Source organism: Aspergillus novofumigatus (genome assembly GCF_002847465.1).
Source record: "Aspergillus novofumigatus IBT 16806 chromosome Unknown P174scaffold_1, whole genome shotgun sequence".
Lineage (NCBI taxonomy): Eukaryota > Fungi > Ascomycota > Eurotiomycetes > Eurotiales > Aspergillaceae > Aspergillus > Aspergillus novofumigatus.
The window spans coordinates 1,483,101-1,502,769 of NW_020194274.1; the positions used below are offsets into that span (position 1 = coordinate 1,483,101).

General features: G+C 51.5%; 7 protein-coding genes across 7 annotated transcripts; 4 read left to right on the top strand and 3 right to left on the bottom strand.

The window, feature by feature from the left end:
• The first annotated feature begins 66 nt into the window (after positions 1 to 66).
• Positions 67 to 2,577, top strand: P174DRAFT_508689 (uncharacterized protein). Its single transcript, XM_024831480.1, has 2 exons — positions 67 to 420; positions 483 to 2,577. Exons 1-2 carry the CDS (start codon positions 105 to 107, stop codon positions 2,447 to 2,449), a joined length of 2,283 nt encoding a protein of 760 aa, XP_024687007.1. The 5' UTR covers positions 67 to 104; the 3' UTR covers positions 2,450 to 2,577.
• A 78-nt stretch (positions 2,578 to 2,655) lies between these two features.
• On the bottom strand, positions 2,656 to 3,922 carry pup1 (proteasome core particle subunit beta 2). The gene is made up of 3 exons (XM_024826134.1): positions 3,633 to 3,922; positions 3,503 to 3,550; positions 2,656 to 3,437 (listed from the first exon to the last, which is right to left on the bottom strand). The coding sequence occupies exons 1-3, from the start codon at positions 3,756 to 3,758 to the stop codon at positions 2,793 to 2,795; spliced, it is 819 nt and encodes a 272-aa protein (XP_024687008.1). The 5' UTR covers positions 3,759 to 3,922; the 3' UTR covers positions 2,656 to 2,792.
• Positions 3,923 to 4,084: 162 nt separating this feature from the next.
• P174DRAFT_447043 (FG-nucleoporin NUP159) lies at positions 4,085 to 8,876 on the top strand (the record flags this gene model as incomplete). The annotated part of the gene is made up of 4 exons (XM_024828638.1): positions 4,085 to 4,457; positions 4,525 to 5,218; positions 5,270 to 7,547; positions 7,604 to 8,876. Exons 1-4 carry the CDS (start codon positions 4,371 to 4,373, stop codon positions 8,874 to 8,876), a joined length of 4,332 nt encoding a protein of 1,443 aa, XP_024687009.1. The 5' UTR covers positions 4,085 to 4,370.
• Positions 8,877 to 9,189: 313 nt separating this feature from the next.
• Positions 9,190 to 10,342, top strand: P174DRAFT_399212 (uncharacterized protein). The gene is made up of 2 exons (XM_024823862.1): positions 9,190 to 9,563; positions 9,658 to 10,342. The coding sequence occupies exons 1-2, from the start codon at positions 9,377 to 9,379 to the stop codon at positions 10,146 to 10,148; spliced, it is 678 nt and encodes a 225-aa protein (XP_024687010.1). The 5' UTR covers positions 9,190 to 9,376; the 3' UTR covers positions 10,149 to 10,342.
• Positions 10,310 to 12,120, bottom strand: P174DRAFT_15885 (telomere maintenance protein PBP2). Its single transcript, XM_024821194.1, has 3 exons — positions 11,419 to 12,120; positions 10,487 to 11,366; positions 10,310 to 10,422 (listed from the first exon to the last, which is right to left on the bottom strand). The coding sequence occupies exons 1-3, from the start codon at positions 11,926 to 11,928 to the stop codon at positions 10,400 to 10,402; spliced, it is 1,413 nt and encodes a 470-aa protein (XP_024687011.1). The 5' UTR covers positions 11,929 to 12,120; the 3' UTR covers positions 10,310 to 10,399.
• A 669-nt stretch (positions 12,121 to 12,789) lies between these two features.
• Positions 12,790 to 14,452, top strand: P174DRAFT_381919 (uncharacterized protein). Its single transcript, XM_024823099.1, has 2 exons — positions 12,790 to 13,062; positions 13,146 to 14,452. Exons 1-2 carry the CDS (start codon positions 12,877 to 12,879, stop codon positions 14,016 to 14,018), a joined length of 1,059 nt encoding a protein of 352 aa, XP_024687012.1. The 5' UTR covers positions 12,790 to 12,876; the 3' UTR covers positions 14,019 to 14,452.
• P174DRAFT_500085 (RecQ family helicase MusN) lies at positions 14,033 to 19,262 on the bottom strand. Its single transcript, XM_024830946.1, has 4 exons — positions 18,767 to 19,262; positions 15,066 to 18,706; positions 14,926 to 15,004; positions 14,033 to 14,872 (listed from the first exon to the last, which is right to left on the bottom strand). The coding sequence occupies exons 1-4, from the start codon at positions 19,191 to 19,193 to the stop codon at positions 14,334 to 14,336; spliced, it is 4,686 nt and encodes a 1,561-aa protein (XP_024687013.1). The 5' UTR covers positions 19,194 to 19,262; the 3' UTR covers positions 14,033 to 14,333.
• Positions 19,263 to 19,669: the final 407 nt, after the last annotated feature.

A 19,669-nucleotide genomic window follows, 5' to 3' on the forward strand; every position in this document is an offset into this window, starting at 1 on the left:
ATCCGCTCGAAACTCGAACACCGAACTCTCCGCAAGCTTCATTCATGCTAATGTCTCTACGAGGTCAACACAGCTCAGCTGCACTCGAATGCCCCCGTTGCCTCATGTCTCTCGGTAGACATGTCTATCGGCATGCGCTGCACCCATCTTCCCCACATCTCATTGACCACGTGTGGATTAGCGAAGAACTGCTTGCATCAACCTTCCGACGATTCGCAACCAGTCAACGACGCTACGAAAGTCGAGTGCCAGGGCCTTTGGAGGCAAGAAGACGTCTGGCCAAGCGACGAAATACTGCATTGGCCGGTATAGCCGGCTCAGGACCTCTAGAAGATATTGCGTGTTTGTTCGGACGAAATGGCCGGGAGCACATGAAATGGACGGACCGGGAGGAACGAAATGTTCACCCGGAGGCGCATGGTAAGAATCTACTACTCAGCCAATCCTTGGGAAGATGGACCGTGTTCCTAACTGCACCAAAGTCTCTCCTCCCTTTCCATTGAGTCCCCCGGAGCCTCCTCTGCCGTTCTACAGTGAAAACATCGCCCCGATGGAGTTCGACACATTGGATGATATCCGGGGGTTCCCAGATGCGTCACACAACACCTCTCGTGAGCAGGCTCTAGAGAAATTTTTGAAATCGCGTCCATCGGTCACAGCTATTGGGATTTTCGTGCGCCAACTCAATTTCGATCTCCAGCGGGAGCCTACCTACAGCCGCCTGATACTCAGACACCTGCTGCCGCGATCAGCCAACAACGAGGGCGCCATGAAGAAGGTTGTCGAATTTCTCGATGATCCCTATCTTAATACCAGAGGGGCTGGAAATTATCTGTACGCTCTTAAGCATACCTTATCAACAGCGGCAGTTTTCAGGAAACAGCCGGTGTTCGACGCCGTTATTCGATCTTTGGAGCTAGGGCTCTTACATCCCAGTGAGCTTCAAGATATCATAAAGTCTATATCCAATGTCAAATTCAAACCATCACATGAATTCACAGCACGGAACTCCAGGTTCCTGGTCAGGTTTCATCGGGAGATGTGGGACGCCATCGGACGTTGTGATATCTATCGACACAAGGATCTTAGCAAGGATATAGTCGATGCATGGCTAAGCATCCTTTGCGAAAGAAAACCTTATCAGGACTTCATACTGGCGAAGGACATGATTCTGGCAACCCAGGATCCTAGTTCAGCTGATTGCCGATGGGTGCCTACTCTGATCGCATGCTGGCTAAAAGTTTCGGCGGAATCACGGCATAGCGGCAATCGGCATTATATCAAGGAGCTCTTGGGTTATTTCCATCCCACTGCCACATCTGAAATTATTATCCGCACAACAGAGTATCTGGTGTCTACGAAGATGGGCTACTTGCTTGAGTGGCAACGCCGCTTGTCCGAGCTTGACAACATAATAAGTATTGTCTCTTCACAGACATGGGTCGATGTGCGCACGCAACATACTGCCGAGTCATTGGAACCTACACAAGAGACGAACTCGCCGCTATCATTCAGAGACCAAATTATCTTACGCATTTGGATGTTGCGAGCTCTTAGCAAATATCTCCCCCAGGGCCCGCTTTGGAGAAGAGATCAGAGGGTGACTGACCCGGCGATAACCCATCTCTGCACAATTTACGAATCTACTCTCGACAAGGGCGGTTACGAGGACCTCTTAAGCAGCTTGATGCAGGAAATCCACACCCTCGGCATACCGTCTAATGGCCTGCTGATGTCGGTCGTGGAATTGAAGGCAGCAAAGCGACGCACGACGCGAGCTCAAAGACGGACATTGGCGAAACTCGAGACGACAAAAGTGTCTTTCGCAGAGATGTTCTCAGATATCCATGCTTACAACGCGTCAAACACCCATTTCTTCTCCGTCTATGAGAAGATGGCACGGCAGATCGATGTCACCGACCCTTCGTTCGTGAATCATGCCATTGAGATCGCCAGAGACGGGAACATTCAAACAATCTGGACACTGATCCGTTTGTTCCGTTGCCACACTCCCCTCAAAATTGCGATATCGAGCTTTTGGCCGCGTGTCCCAGACCCCTCGGAAAAAGCTCTGGTGCGCTACTACCCAGAGCCAAGAACCGCGCTCTGTCCAGACCCTCATTTGGCCGTAGAGATGCTCCACCTCTTTGCTGTTTCTCTCGCATGTTCGAGGAACATCAGCCCTCGTCGTGCTTATGCGCTGGTCCACTGGCTTTACGATTTCCTGATGAAGCACAATGCGCACGTGAAACCGTCTCTTGTGCGCGCCATGTATCATGCCGGTGTATTGCGTTTCCGAAGAGCAGGGTTGAACGTTGCGCCGACTCAGTATGCCTACATCCTTGACCGCGTGAAAGAAATTGAGACACCGGAAATGGTGCAAGCCCTCATGGAGCCGCCGCGCGTGGGGGAAAGGGGAAGAGAGAAAACTCTGTCTGAGGACAGATGACTCGATGTGCATTCATTTCGTGGGAAACATGCAATAGCCCATTCTGTATATAGTTACCTTATCTCAGCATTATAGAGACGTTATGTGAAATTGCAGAGGCATGATCACGCTGCATAATTACCATGGATGTTCAAGGCAATTCCGAAGACTTATCCTCCTGCATTTGACTACGCGGTGCAAAATTTTACTATCTCTCATGGGGATATTGCTGAGTTTAGTCGTCCTCAGTAGGATGATATTGAAGACATGCAATTGATCCTTCAATTAGAATTCTTGATGCGTTACAAAAAACCACAGACAACAAAGATATATCATGTTTAAGCTCTTTCTACCGTCGGCTCAATCACGAATCTACCTCCATGAGGTTTGGATCCCCAGAGACATCCTCCACAGTCACATATTGTCTCATGTCCTGTTTGCTGATGATCTTCTCGTTCAGGTAGGCCGTTGTGCCCCTAGGGAAGCGGTAGTTGCGCTCTTTCTCACCACGCTCGTTGGGCCTCATGTAGTTACGCAGTAGCTGCGTGGGCTTATCTTTCTGGATGACGCACACGTCAACGTTGCTACCGGAGCCCAAGTCGTTGAAGATACCGGCTTTGATAGCTTCCGAGCACAAAGCGATAGCCTCTTCACGGTTCAGCTGCGGTTTCCACATCGACTCGAAAACAGACATCGCGGCCAGAGAGCCGGAGCCCATGGTGACGTAGGGGAGCTTGTCGGTCGAACCGTGAGCGTGGACAGTGAAAAGACCGACGCCTGTCGGGTCAACGCCCGCGACGACCAGATAGGCGCCGATGTGTCCCTGGTATCTGAAGAGGTGCTGCTTCAACATGGTCATGCAGGTGATTACTCGTGGGGGCCGGCCCGTCGACAGAGAGTGCAGTTCGACGTTGGAGCTGATCAGGGCGGTTGTGAATTCAGTGTCTGCAGCTGTACCGGCTCCAGCACACCAGATCTTGGGGGCGATGTAGTGAAGTTTCTCGCAGTTCTATGTAGGATCGGAATGATTAGCATTCACACGTCTTCTAGAAGCTTATTTAAATGTAAACATACCTTGTCTGCGACTATAGGGCCACTCGTAGCTCTGGTATCTGCAGCGATCTGTTGTGAGGGTAAGATTGAGTGAGCCTCCGGACAGTCCATCTTCACTAGGGATTATTCGGTGGATTCCATCATCACCTACCACAACACCATTGTCGAAGATACAACCCACGATTGTTGTACCAGTACTTGTCGCTTTCGGGAGAGGCACACCTTTGGCGTGCAGAGCCGCGTTGCGATTGTAGTTGGAGAAGTCGAAGCCTGCCATATTGACGGGCGCGGAGAGGGATAGGTAAGGATAGGCAAGATAGGGGATGAGCGACGCAAGATTGTGCTGGGATAAGTGGTCTTCAAGATCAAGTGGTCGTTGCGGAACTGGTAAATGAATCAATGGAAGAAACACGGGAAGCTTGAGGAGCTAGGTAGTCGGTGATGGGCGGCGGAGGAGCTGGAACTGCTGCAGTGACGAAGCTCCCGCCGCCTAATCGCTTATGCCTGAGGCATTCAGGCCTGCAACGCGCCCAGAGCTTCCGCTGTTTTTGTTCCGCCGGAAATTATGATGATTATTGCTCGAGGCTTCACTTTTGCTCGTCGGACAACTTAGGAGATTGCTCTATTGCTGAAGCCGAACAACTGTTGTCCGGCCAACTCAATCTGGCCGCCTCGCTAATCTTTCACTCCTGATACTCTCCCTTCCTTTGAGGGGATATCCAAGATTTTTGCGCGCACTTGGAAGCTGTTCAACCGGAGTCCCCAAGCACTCCAGCGTCGCTCGTTTCCACCTCCACCGCATAGCCCACCTTCTCCCCATGCACCAAAGTTCAGTCTATCTTTAGGCGACCGTCCTCGATCGATTTCGTCTGACCTCGACAGCCTCAGAATGGCTTTCAATTTCGGGGCTTCCAACCCCGCTGCTGGAGGGCCTGCAGCTGAGTTGGGACCCGAGCTCCCGGATGTTATTGCTGATGTACGTCACCTTCTCATCGCCCTTATGAATGGTTCTTCTCGTCGTCGATTGCTGATACAAGAATCAGGAGGTCGGTTTCAAAGGTGTTTCCGGTGATAGCAATGTCCGGTTCCTTCCTACCACCTGGCCTGAAGATGCCCTTCCAGCTCCAACAAGCTCCCTTCTGGCTGTCGCGCCGACCAAAGGAATAGTGGCCGGTGCCGCCCCGAACTCGCTTGTTATCGCGTCGTCGGACGCAGTGCGAAAGGCCATCGGCGCAACGACCGGGGAAAGCAAAGTCAAGACTAAACCCTTCGAACCACAAGCGACTCTACCCCTTCCTGCGCGACCTACACATGTGGCTTTCGCCTCTGGCGACAATGCCTTAGTCTTAGCGACCGAAAATGGCGCGGAACTTGCGGTCTATCAGACTGCGACTCTGCTGACGGGAAACCCGCAGCCTGCCTTGGCCATCCCGATGAACGGCACAACCCTTCGCGCCATGGCACCCAATCCTACACCGTCAGAAGATATCCTTTCATCTCTGGTCGCACTAGTCACAGCAAATGGCGAGCTTTTGATTGCCGATTTGAAAGGAGCGAGTCTAATCCGGGGACCTAGCGGGCAGGTACTCAGGACCGGAGTAAGCTCCGTATGCTGGAGTAACAAAGGGAAACAGCTTGTGGCTGGTCTTGCAGATGGAACAGCAGTTCAACTAACTCCTGACGGTACCCAAAAGGACGTAATACCCCGCCCTTCTGACCTGGAAGGCGATTGTCACGGTACGTTGGGCAATTTTACACATTGTAAGTTCCGTCACTAATCTCGAATAGTGTCGTCCATTGCCTGGCTTGAAAATGACATATTCTTGATGGTATATACGCCAAATGCGACCGAAGATGATATGGGTCAGACGCCTTCGTCTTCGTACTATATCATCACCAGAAGAAAAGGCGCACCGTTCCTGGTCCAGAAGATGCCGGAACTGTGCATGCCATTTGGTGTGAACCGCGCCCCAGCCTACCAGTTTATTGCGCGTCTGAGGGACTACAAGCCGCACTTGAAAGACATCCTAATCGTATCTTCAACAGCATCTACAGATATAGGTCTTATCACCCGGTCCGATCAACCACTAGCTAGCGATGACGCTGCCAAAGGCACCGTGGGTCTCTTTACAACAACAGAGGTCAATGACGACACAAAGAGAGCCTCACTCCCTTTAAATGAGGCCACTAGTGAAACTTCAGTAATTGGATTAGGGGTTGACCTCTCTAGCACCGAACCTGTGGTTTCCCCAATCCAAGGCGAAGACATTGCGGAAAGTTCCACGCCTCTGCCCAATCTCTTCCTCTTGAACAACGAAGGCATACTGTGCTCTTGGTGGATCATATATTCAGAGTCTATTCGCCAGAAACTGCCCTACCATGGTCTGGTCTCGGTAAGCCCGCAACAACCGACACCGCAAGCACAAGCACCAGAACCAGCGCAGCCCACCACGCGGCCTGCGTTCGGACAGCCTGCATTTGGACAGTCGGCCTTTGGCAGCCCTTCGGCAATGGGTTCGTCGCCGTTTGGCAAACCTTCTGCTGCCCCAGCGTTTGGCAGCCCCTCAGCTCTAGGTAGCCGACAACCTGCCTTTGGAACGCCATCGGCTCCCAGTGGCCCATCATTTGGATCGCCATCCCAGATTAAACCTTCATTCGGCGCGCCTAGTACTCTGGCGCGCGCAACGCCCCAATTTGGCCAGTCGGGCTTTGGAGCAAGTGCTGCGCCCAGCTTTGGGCAACCGTCCACACCAGGTAAACCGCTCTCTTTCGGTACGCCCAGCGCTACCCCAGGAGGAGGATTTGGCTCGTTTGCGAATGCAGGAGGATTCTCCAGCTTTGCGGCACCCAAACCGGCAACAGAATCTCCCTTTGCGAAAGCCGCCGGCGAATCTCCTTTCGGTAAACCTGTCACTGAATCACCTTTTGGCAAGGTTTCAACCGAGAGTCCTTTTGCGAAGCCTTCAGGCCCATCGATTTTCGGCACCCAGGCTCAGACCGACACAGCCTTCACACCTCAGAAGGCGGACGAATCTAAGGGTGGCTTTGGCGCCTCAAGCAGCTTCGTACTTGGTTCCACTTTTAAGGGCGACGGCACTGCTGTCAATGACGGTCCAAAGCCTGAAAAGGCATCTGGGTTATTTTCCTTTGGCACGTCTCTGGACGATATGATCTCCACACCTGATAAGACCAGTCCGCCAACAGAATCGATGGACGACACCGAAGATCAGCCTGTGGTGACCCAACCTGAGAAGCCAGCAGCCAAGGAGCCTTCAACATCAGTGTTTGGCGCGCCCTCTAAAATAGATACCTCAAAAACGACGTCGATATTCGGTTCTCAGACGCAACCTCAGCCAGCGACACAAACCAACAAGTCTCCCTTCTCCTTGTTCGGAAACGCCGCTGCGGAGAAACAGGTAACCAGTCCCCTCTCTCCACAATCGGAAAAGACAACTGTCGCTAGCTTAACGCCCAAAGCGGAGAAAATCTCTATTGCCGAACCGCCTCTCCCTCCTGACCCAACAAGCAGGGCCGCGTATGGCCCAGGCGATACCTCTGCATCTTCCAACGTCTCTAAGAGCTCGGTCGAAGATGTCAAACTGGAAGCACCGCTCCCACCTGATTTCACGAGCGGGATCACAGGCAAAGCGGTAAAGCCTGCGGCAGACGAGGCTCCATTCCCTCCTGAACCAGCAGCTCCTGAGTCACCTGCTGCATCTGACGAGGAGGCTGGGCCACTGCCTGAAGAATCAGACGTGGATGAGTCCGAAAAAGAGCCGAGTGAGGGGGCTGACGAATCTGACTTCGCTGATAGCGGAGAGGAAATCACCCATGACATTGATGAAGAAGAGGAAGAGCCTGAAGCCACTGGCCAGACACCGAAGATTTCACCAGAGAGTTCTTTTGGGACTGGCATCTCCGAACAAAGTCCCGCCGGAGGGTTGTTCTCTCGCATTTCCAGGCCCGGACAACAACAACCGCCGCGCCAGTTGTTTGGGGAGATTGCTAAACCCATGTTCCCACCGAAAACTCATGTCGACCGCGAACCCCGAGATCGCCTAGTCCAGTTCGAGGCAGCATCCCGAAAACTCTGCTGAAGCCACAAATCCACAAATCGGCCAGTGCTCCGCAAATTCCGGGTAGCACGCTTGCTGCCCGTAAGGCTGCTTTGACCGAGGCAGCTCTGGGTGATCAACGTCTCCGACAGGAATCTGACCGCACAGCCCGTGAACAGCAGGCCCGCTTGAAGATTCAAGCTCAAAGAGAGGAAGAAGAAGCATTGTCCCTTTCCGACGATGACGAAGATGAGAGACTTCGCGCGGATCTTGCCCAACCACTCGAGCCTGTTCCAACACTTGACCCCTTCCTGCCGCACCAGGACTATATGGGTCAAACCACAAAGCCAGGAATTCCCGGTCAAATCGAGAGGTTATACCGTGACATCAACTCAATGATTGATACGCTAGGCATCAACTCTCGAGCTCTGTCGTCCTTCCTTCTATATCAACAATCGCCGCGAGACTCCGAGAGATGGATACAAACCCTGAAGACTGATCACCCAGCCGACGTTTTAGACGAGGAGGTACTTCTCGGAGAAATCGAAAAGCTCGACGATGCTGTGCTTATGCTTGCCAATTCTCTCCAAGAGCAGCGGGTGCAACGTGTGGAGGAGAAGCTTGAGACCTGCCGCGAATTACTGAGCAAAGACATTCTCACGCTCAGAGGCCAGTGTGCAAGCATTCGGAAGACTCTTGACGCTCATACTGACACTGCCGCGATCCTTTCTGCACCTCTTTCCGCGGAGCAAGCGAACCTCCAGCAAGACCTCCGGTCTGCGTTCACAAACCTGCAAGCGAGTCTGGCGGACTTGGAATCTGCAGTATCAATATTGCGGGCTAAGATTGCAGAAGCCCCTCGGCCAGACAGCAGCCGCCAGCCAACGAAGCGCCCTACTGTGGAAGCTGTGACATCTACAATCGCAACTATGATGAACATGGCCGAGAGCAAGAGCAGCGATATTGACGTTCTGGAAATTCAATTGAAAAAGCTCGGGATCGATACAACAGGCTCTCCGGCCAGCCGAGAAGGGTCCCCATTTGCCACACCGAAAAAGGCGTTGGCAAGATTTCCTACGACGCCTGGTTCTCGGGGGTCTATTGACGGGCCTCTCAGTGCATATCACACTCCAGACTCCGCAGGCAGATTCCGATCGAGCGTCAACGGGTCAGCCAAGGCCAGCCGGCTTCGGAATATCGAAGGCGTTGGCGAACTGGCCACCAAGGAGGAGACGGCACAATGGAAGAGCAAATCGTTGCGTAGGCAACATATTATTGGCAATTTGAAGAAGGTGATTGAAGCAAAGAAATCCAAGGTCCGGGGTGTGGATGATTTGTAGGACTGAGGTATTTTAGTCTATCTTCTATGTTTGTTGAGCTGCAAAACAGGGTGTCATGGCGCGGTTTGAGCAATGCCAACAGTCATTGTCTGTACATAGGTTCAGGTACGGTTTGGTTCAGTTGCTGGTGACTTTAATACCAAGTTAATGGTTGAAACTTGTCTTGCAATAAATTATTGCGTGGTAACTCTTGTATCCACCTCTTTACTGCTTGGGTGGTTTTGGTGTAGTTCCACACTGTACCCAATGTTGGGTCTCATGAATAAGAGGGACTGACATCATCCCCCCAGTGACATCAACTGCACTTTTTAAAACAACTTCAATTTTTCCCTCGAGGTACTCCGCATCCGATCAAACTTCTCTTCTCGTTTCCTTTACAACGACGTTCATAAGCTAAAAGACTAGACTGGACAAACATCCTTGATAGACTTGCACGCTTTACGCACACGATATCCAACCTACGCTTCCGATACCGCATTCAAACCTATCAAGAGAACAAAATGGTCGTCCCAGTCACCGAGTTCGTCATCTTCAAATTGAAACGCTCCGTAAAACCAGAAGACCACTCAAACGAAGAAGGCGCATCCCTATGCAAGATCTTCTCCGCGACAAAGCAACAAAGCGGACACCAGAGCTCCGCATGGGGAAGGACAGTCGAGGATGAGAATGTCGTGGTGTGGGCAGTCGGTGAGTCCTAGCAGAGACCAAAAGGGCTTCTCACTTGAGTCTACCATAGCATGTATCTATCGGGAGATTGTCTAATCCTTTTGTGTGAAAATAGTCTGGGAAGACTCCCACGCCAAATGCCAAGCAGATCTCCTCACCCCATACCTCGAACCAAACTCGAAGGTCCTCTCGTTCTACACAACGCTTACCCCATCCCCCTCTGAAACGGAGACTTTTACCACGAACCCGGTAACGGAGCTGGCGACGTTGACTTTCCCCAGTTCGCTGAATCCCGAGGAGCAGAGGAAGCTCAATTCGGATCTGATCAATCTCCGCGTGGCGCTGACAGAGAAGCTGGACGAGAAATCGCGGGCGAAGTCCTGGACTATGGCGCAGGTCCACCGGCCTGGGACATTCCAGCATCCGAAGAGTCCGTCTGGGGAGGCATTCGTCTATCTTCTTGCGGTGGGATGGGAGAGCGTGGGTGCCCATATGGCAGCCAGGGAGGCCAAGGAGTTTGGGGAGTCCATCCAGCCGATTCGAGAGAAGATGCTTCCTGCTGTGGAGGGACTGGGCATGAAACATGTCAGCTTCAAGAAGATCTGATTCCTCGTGAAGCAAAATGTTGCGTTAGATTGCATGAGTGGGCGAGCGCAAGGAGGAAAATAGAAGAACACATGGATTACTATGAGTACTGGAGTGATACGCAGAGGAAAACGCAGCGCCTTAGAAAGTAAAGTACAACGCAGAATATACCCGAGAGAAACATCAAAGCCTCCAAGGAACATAGCAGACTTTTGCATGGGACATAGACGATCGGCTTGCTCCAGGACACAGGGAATTGAAACTTAGTCTTCTTAAATGCGGTGTTTTTCGCTTTCTGTGTAGCCATGGTCCGGTTAGCACCTATGTGGACTGTCAAAGTGCTTAAAGGGAGTACTAACCAAGTCGCGAGTAAAGCATGTACAGAGCCATTTGGTTGCATTCCTGGGTTCCGGTAATAGTCACCAAGCGCTCATTGCTGTTCTCTTGGGGCTCATTGATCTTGATCACACTGCCACTGAGGTGTCGGATCTCATTGATCTTGGCACCACCCTTTCCGATGATGGCACCGACCATGTCATTGGGAATGTAAATCTGCTGAGTCAATGGCTGACCAGGCATAACACCTCCAACGGGTGTGGCAGGGGTAGGGGCGCCGCGTGCCTGAGCGGGCTGCGGTGCGCCGTATGGAGCAGGCTGATGGGGGCCAGCTCCTGCATAAGCGGCATGGGGAGCAGCTCCATAATGCAAAGCGGGCTGGGCCACAGGTGCGGGAGCAGGCTGACCGTGAAGGTAAGGGACCCCATAAGCGCCTGCAGCAGCGCGATTGGGGTGGGGATGGTGTCTCTTGAAATGTTCTGGATGGCCATATTGACCACCAGCGGGCTGTGGAACATACGGGACGACCTGCATACCGCCAGGCACTGCACCAGCAGGGCCACCGCTGCGAGTGGCATACGCCGAGGCTGCAGGACCTCCAAAGCGCTCAGTGAGCTGCTCAACGAGGGTTACGGCGACGTAGTAGGTAGCGATGTGGACAGAATCGGCAACGCCGAGGATTACAAGTGACCGCTCAGAGGACAAGGGAAGGCACGAATCGGATGCATTCAGGCGGGCGCCAGAAGCCTCCTGAATCTCCCGAATGCGCGAACCACCCTTGCCAATGATGGAGCCAATAAGGAGATGGGGGATCAGCAAACGCAGAGGGTATGTCTTGGATTGAGCGGTAGAGGGGGCATCAAGAGGTTCATTGTTCAATGTACGAATGATCAAACCAAACGCCTACTTGGAATTAGCAGCCTTTCACACAGCAAATGATAGATCAAAAACCAACCTTGGCAACGGCATCCTGTGGGCCGCTCACGGTCAAAATACGTTCAACTGCACCACGGGAGTAGTCGCTGACAGTGCACTTGGCTCCAGACAAACGACGAATCTGAGATACGTTTTCTCCACCCTTGCCAATGACTGTGGCAGCTTCCTGGCTGGAGATTACAGCGCGAATGTGAATCCAACTGGATTCATCTTGTGGGCGCTGCTGTTCGGGCTGAGAAGTAGCGCGCTCGCCATGAGACGCGGTTGACTGAATTGGCTGCGTCTCCGTAGATGCACCCTTACCATTTGGAGCATCAGGAACAACAGTGTCGCCCTGGCCATCAGCGGTGGCACTTGGTGCAGCGGAAGGCTCAGCCTTCGCATCCGTATAGGCCTCCGACTCGTCTCCCTTTACTACTTTGTCCAAGGCAGGACGTTTGGCTTCTGGCTGATCATTTGGTCCGGACGGCGAAGAAGGGTCCTCCAAGGGACGCTTGGTCGATTGCAGTGCGGATGGGGAATCAGACATTTTGTCAACAGTGCAGTCTGGCTGCACTTACGCAAGAAGGCGAAGTGTCAAGAGAATAGCTTTCTTTTTTCTTTTCTTTCTTTGTTCTGCCTGAACTGACCGACTATGTACACCAGGAGTTCCCAATAAAACTTGCTGGTGCAGGCGATCGACTGGGAAGGGAATCTGGTGCTTGGAATGACTAGGAAAATTGGTGTTCGTGCACAGTGAAGAGAGCAGAGGCTGGTGGAGGAAGGACAGTCGACGAGGAAGATGTGAAGAGGCTGGGTTATCACGGGCGTTGGCTGTTGGAGCAGGAAGCTTCACCAAGATGAAGCGGTGCTAAGGTAGGAGGGTACGATGAAGCGAAGAGGAAGTGATGCTGGATGGTGATGGTAGTGAGAACTCAGAATCCGGACGTGCTCGAAGGCTGCCAATAGGGCAGTTGGGGATAAGATGATGAAATATTTAGCAGATTAAAGTCTTGAGCAACTGCCAAAAATCCAGACGTGCAACTCCTCCGCAAAAAAAGCGCGTGAGTTACTACCACGGGGTAATAGCCCAAAAGGGACTCGTCACAGCTGGAATCAACACCAAGTACTGAAGAAACAAGCGAGCAGCAGCTATTTGGCTTTACAGCTGCGCAAAAGATGGGAACGAAGTGAATGAGGTTAGATAGAGAAGAGGATGGATCAAGAAGCGTCCTCCAGGTGTAGCGATGAAGAGATGATGTTGCAAGAAGAGGTGAAGCAAGCTGGCGGCACGGGATCAGGCTAGTCCAGATAGGGACTAGCAAAGGGGATATCATCACGTGAGAACGGGCATCCTGATATGGGTGACAATTGTTGTAACATCATAAACACTCTTCGTTCAGTTGCTGTGTTTCCTGAAGCATAAGGAGATCTGGGGTAAATTCAAGCAATAGACTCTTTGGCAGATTTGAATTTTGCAGGAATCAATAGCAACACTATGGATATCTCCCAAGAAACCGTCGATAAAATCCAACATCTCGCGCAAAAGCGCCAGAAAGCGGAGGAGTTCTACGAGGAACACCCGGTAAACCCAGCTAATTTCGACGCTTACAACCGCAAGCTGGATGAGACGTTGGCGGAGCTGCAAGCTCAGGTCAAACGTCATGAAGATGAGCTCCGCAAGGTACGTCAACGAGCGCCTAGAATATAAGCCGACTGTCGCAAGAGACTGCATGCATGAATAAGGAATACTGACAAGAGGAACAGCTACGCATGACCACCACGATTGATTTCGCTCAAATTGGGGCAGATCCTTGGAGTCGCATCGCTCACGTGCGCAGAGCCAAGAAAGCGTATGATGCTCTTCTGCAATCGGAAACGCGACTGCCGAGTCCAGGCTCGCCCTTGCCTTCTCTACTTGCGGTTGACGAGGCATCTCGTCTCGTCAAGGAGAATAAGACCTCAATTTCACTGACGGCGGAGAAACTGTCTGCGGACCGTCAGCGCTTGAAAGCGGAAGAAGCCAATTTGCGCGATGCGCAATTGATCAAAGACGGGTTGGAGAAAAGGATTGAGCGGCTGAACGCAGAGAAATCAAGTCAAGTCCAGAAAGCTCCTGCGCAGCTTGCGCATGATCTCGTCAAGGAGCAGCAGGAAAAGATCGCGAGACTTGAGACTACCACTGAAGAGCTGAAGACCTCTCTCTATACATTTGTCGAAGACACACTTGCCCCAATGCTCGCTGCAGAAAATCTGGGCGGTCCCACTGTTGGAGATGCAATGGAGATTTCGGACGCTACCTTGAAAGCGGGCTACACTAGCCATGGGAAGCCTAAGAAACCAAAGACTCCGGCCGCGGGGACTTCTGATAGTGGCCAACAGCGGATTGATGAGCTTGTTCGTCGCCAAGCTGCGCAGGAGGGCAACGAACAGGCAACCCCTATGAACAAAAGAGAGGCGGCGGCGGCCGAGATGCGAGCTCTTCTTACTGCTCTGCTAGACGCGGATTACTCCTACATAGACCTTCCACACGAGTCAGCTGCCTCGCGCTTTCTAGTAAGAGCCAAGGTGGCTCAATTCCATCCGCGTGATGCCAGGAAGCTGCGGTTGATTGATTTTGGGCCCTCATTAGTCGATTGAGATGACTAACATGTGCCGTACTACATCCCCCAGGTTATATATGGTATCACAGTTCACCAAACACCTTGGTAAAAGACAAACAATCAGACGCCATCCCACGGATATATACCGGCTCAACCGAAAGCCAGTAAGAAATCTAGGACCGGCAAAGACCACGTTCTTTAAAGCAGAAGCGGCTCTGGAAGCCACTGGCGGCAAAACGCCCTGAAAATGCGAGAGATACATCAAAAGCTCATCAAAAAGTTCACTGCTCGGAGTTTGAAATACACCGTTAATGCCATAAATGAAACACGGAAGAAAGACCGTAGCCAGGTATCAGATCGGCATCATTCCGATGCTGGTAGAAGTACTCTTGGCCGTATTCTTTGCTTTGGAGCCAGTTCGGGAACCAGCCGAGCGCTTGTCGACATGATCGCTGGGCTTCTTTCTAGGTCGCGGCGTTTTCGTCCTTGAACTCGACCCGGCAGCGTTCTTGCGGTGGAATCGCTTCTTGGACGAAGTCTTTCTTTTCTTGGAGCGGTTAGTTTGGGTGTCTTCATACTCGTCCGATGATTCAGATTCCGCCCCTGGCTGCGATGGGAAGTATCGACTTGGAACAATCCTGTCTTTCTTCTCAGTCGATACCAGTTGGTCCACGAATAGGTCATCACCATCGCTAAACTCGTCCTCGTCTTCCGTGAGGTTGTACACGTTATGATGGTTAGGATCCGGAACAACGTCGTCGTTATTGTCACGTTCCTGTTTCAATTCCTCATACCGACGCTGAGCATCGCGTACGAGCTTCAGTATCTGTGTTCCGTACCGGTTGACCTTATCTGGGTCTATCCCAGGGATCTGAGCAAGTTCGGACAAGTCTACTCGATATGAGCATTTCCCTGGCTAGCTTGAAAAGTAATGGTTCACTCACTTTTAGGAAAGACTATGGCCATTTCGCGCAGAATCCCATCACTGAAAGGCTGGTTTTGAAGGTTCTTCTTGAGCATCAACTGCTATAAAGTTAGCAATCATGCCGATAATGAGTATGAATGGGACACCCTACGTCCTGACAGAAGTTTTTCGCATAGAACATGAAATCCTCGGCGACTGTTTTATGCAGAGAGTCGAGGCTATCGAATCGCTGGTCAACGGTGATCGGCGGCCCGGACTGCGACGGGCTTCATGTCGCGGCTTGCCGGCTATTCGAATCTGTTCAAAGCCGTCACTGTCCATTTCGCCGTCGGAATCGTGTTGGTAACGATACCGTGCCAAGAGTCGGCGATTTGCTGATTGCACAGGTGATGAGACATTTGTGGATTGGGGCGCTTCTGCGCGTGGTCTGACAGCTCCCGCTGGGCCTTTTCCGTTTGGTGATACTTGCACGGGCATTTTCAGTCTGCAACGCCCACTCTCGAAATCAGCGGCGCGCCGACCAAGCTTGATATATTGAACCGCGAATCTGCTACCGTTGACCACATTTTCTTCGAAAAGAGCCCCCTCGACAAGAAGATATTGAAAGAGTCGTTCCGCGACCTGCAAGTCCAACCCTGATCCTGCGCCGAAACCAGGTGCATCCTTGTGCTCAGGGGAGCGAAATCTTTTCACGCTTCCCCGGAAGATATTCACGCAATAGGACATAGTAACCTTGTCCTCAAGGTCCTGGAAGTATCGCACAATCTTCAACACAGAAGCGGCTTGCTGAGAGAAGTCACGGTACTCAAAAATACCGTTAGACTTGCAATTATCGCAAGACTTGTTGCAGTCATTTTGGCGGAAATACTCATTGAAGTATGCAAGAATCTGCACTCTTCTGCAATCCGCAAGATTAAGACAGTACTGCGTGACGTTCCGTAACATTTGGCGCTGTCGATTTTTCTGTTGCTTGCTACCCTCGCCTTTGTCAATCATGCTCATGATAGAGGTCGCATCCCGATAAGAGTAATAAAGGTAGCAGCCTGAGCGCTTGCCATCCCGACCTGCCCGCCCAGTCTCTTGATAGTATCCTTCCAAGCTCTTTGGAATGCTGTGGTGAATAACGAAGCGTACGTCAGGCTTATCGATACCCATTCCAAAGGCAATAGTCGCGACTATCACATGAACGCGGCCGGACTGCCACCATTCCTGTACCTCCGCCCTCTTGGAGGAATCCATACCAGCATGATAATATTCGGCCCTGATGTTGTGTTGCGACGTAAGAGCTTCGGCAACAGTTTCACAAGTTTTGCGTGACAGACAATAGATAATGCCGGACTTATTAGGGTAAGATGTCTTGATGATGTCCGCTATGCTTTCCAGGACCTCGGCAGATTTCGTCTTCTGTCGTACCTCGTACGTCAGATTCGGACGATTGAAACTTTGAGTAAAGATCTCACAACCTTCCATCTTCAGGTTATGGATGACGTCTACTTTGACATTCTCTGTTGCCGTGGCAGTCAGTGCCATCATGGGAACGCCAGGCAACTGATCTCTCACTTCTCCCAGCGCTTTGTAGTCAGGGCGGAAATCGTGCCCCCATTGACTGACACAATGAGCTTCATCAATCACAATACGAGCAAGTCTGCGTCGTCTATTGAGCTTCTCCAGACTTCGGATGAGGGCTTGGCTCTTGTTGACCATCTCCGGGGTGATGTACAGCAGTTCGATCTGTTCTTCAGCTGCAGGCCCAGACAGTGTCTGCATAATCCACTGCCTCTCCTCTTGCTTTGTTTCACCATTCAATAAGAACGCTTTGATCTTTAGTCGTTTCAAATGAGACACCTGGTCTTGCATCAAACTTAGGAGCGGCGACACCACGATCGTAACTCCCCTGGTTGAGCCGCTAGTAACAATGGAGGGCAGTTGGTAGCAGAGTGACTTTCCTCCTCCCGTAGGCATGAGGACGAAGGTATCCTTTCCACTCAAAGTAGCGTCTATAGCCTCAAGCTGGTTCATTCGAAATCCACGAAGATGGAACCTATCTCTCAACACATTCTTCACATCCTTTGTCCACGGGTTTTGATTCCATAGGGGATTGTGGATTTGCGACTTCTGGGTTGCAGGCATACGAGAGGCGTTCCCGGAAGTTTCAGTAAAGACTTTGCGAGATTCATATCCAGAAGTTTTGGTTGTCAAGGTCAGACCGTCATCAAAATGCTCTGCGGCTTCCAGCATATCCACATCATCGGCATCGAGATCAAACTCATCGACGTTGCCAAGCGGGCGTGGCGGACTTCCCATAGTTCTGGTAAATGCGTCATGTTCCTCATAGATCATCGGCTCATCTAAGCGGAACTCATCACGCGCGTTACCCCCGCCAGGCGTCCTGAATGATGTGCCAGACGTGCGTTCGGCTACGTTCGTCCGCGAAAGATTACGGTCAAACGAGTTCCGCAGCGGAGACATGATGCGGGAGCCGGGAGCTTCTCGCGCCTTTTCCAAACGCGCAATGTCCCCATCCTTCAAGGCTCCCGTAGTACAAGGTCGGGAATCGCAGGAAGCTGATTGCGAGCTACGCTTTTTGGCATCTCGAGACATTGAATTCAGAGTCTCAGTGTCAAAGCCGGCTGTCCTCAGTAGGCGACTCATATTCTCCTCAATCTTCTGAAGCTTTGATGTGACGTCTCGACTTTGAGCAAGTTCGTCCGGCATCGTTTGTGGGTCACAGCCTCGTGATATCAGTTGTATAAGAGCTTTCTTTAAGCTCTCCTGCTTCGCTTCAAATGCCTGATATTCCTCTTTCTCTTGTTTCAGCAAGCGTATAGCATCCATTTTCTCGTGGATGGACTTGTTCTCAGACACTAACTCAGACGCTGGCTCGCCTCGCATAGCTCGTTCGTAGACGATTTCTGAATTCTTTGTGACTGCATCTTGGAGACTTGATAACAAGTCATCAAGCGAGCTAACTGGAAGTCTGAGAAACTGGAGGACGGTTTGATCACGAGGTTGAGAGCCAGGTAAATAGGATGCGCCGGGCGCCTGAGAAGCTTGCTGGTCACTCGTATGCACCCTGTCCTTTGAGTCTGAGGCAGGCCCTGGGTCGCTTCGTGGTAAGGCACTAACTGGAGGTAAACCGGGCACGGAATCCTTCTTTGATCGCTTTGAGAGCTCAGCCATTTCGGTGTCGCTGAGAGAGGAGACTGTAGGAAGGACAGGATACAAAGCGTCGTTATCACAAAGAATCGGATCATCTTCCTCTTCAATCCATTTAAACAAGTTGTCAGTGTCGTCATTATCGTCAGAATCAGCTACGACTGTGGGGCGCCGAGCGGGCTGAGATAGGGAGGCCTCACGTTCCCCCTGTTTCACCGGTGACGAGATACGACCATTCGAAGCTGGTTGTGATTTGTTTGGTCGAGCTTGAGACTGAATTGATAAGCCATTGCGTTCAGGATATGCAGAGTTCGCGGAGATGAGAGGTGAGGGTGATCGATGTTTGTGGGTGCTCCGCCCTGGTGACAAGAGATCTGAAAAGTACTCGTCGCTTTTCCGTTTTCTGCCCTTCTTCTCGACTGGTTCTTTGCGGGACGCAGCATCCTCTGTCCATAATCGCCGGGGAGTACCGAAGTCTTCTACCGTGTCGGACGAGACCGTAGGTTGTTCCACGTCGCCTGTCAAATCGATGGAATCTATATCCAGTAAAGGCGAGGTCAGGTCCACCGCATGCTTCGATCGAAGCGGCGTGCTTAACGGCCGACCAGGACTATCAAAAGAAGCAGAGAAGCCTCGCTGAGTCACTACATGATCCAGGTCATTGTCAGCTCAAGGAAACATATAGCAAAAGTTCACCATCCTACCTTGAGCAAAATCGCGCTGGTCTGCTGTTCCTCTCTGTTCTGTAAAAGACTGCGCTAGGGGGCGGACTTTCACGGCACTCCCAGTACTTGTCGGACGTTCTCCAGGGCGACTAAGCAATCGAGATTTACTCGCGGATTGAGGGGCAAGTAGCAATCGTGCCATGTTCGGGTCGTCTAGCTCTATGATGTCGCCTCCAGCATCTTTCTCTTCGTTCGTTTTGGTTTCTCTGATGACTTGGGAATCGCCGACATGGATACTACCCGATCGATCAATGCTTGCATTCGAGTCCGCTGGCTGAGGACGAGTCGTAGGCTGTCGGCTGGCAGTGTTCTGAATCTCTTGAGCGAATGATGTCAATGAAGGATATAGTGAAGGGCCTTGGTCCAGCAGCCATTGGAGATGGACGTCCAAATTATTTTTAGTCATGGAGGCGTCCTTTCGGGTTCATGATTGTGTTCGTGCCTCCAACGATGTCGGCGTCGATTTGTGGTGGTATCGATTTTGATATCCTGTTTCCATCAATTATACACATCGGAAGATAAACCAAGCGATAGACGCGTCTCTACACGCTGTCACGTGGGGTTGCTTCTAAACATGATACCTTATCTGCTTATCGTGGATGCCATAAAATCATGGCGGAAATTCAGATACGTCTGTATTCTGGAAATGCATGGTCTCGAGACGATCTAACTTCTCTTCCCAAGACTTCATTTATTTATTTAACTATATTCGAAGCTCTTCTGAAGCTGTACTTGATACCAGTCACATAAACTTGTTCCCTGGTATTCTTTACTCCAGTGGTATATCTATAGTGGTATCTGGAGGATCATACCCTCGTGTAGTGCCTCCGAAAAAGACGTAGCGCTCTGCACGAAAATCAGATTGTAGGTGAAATTGCACCT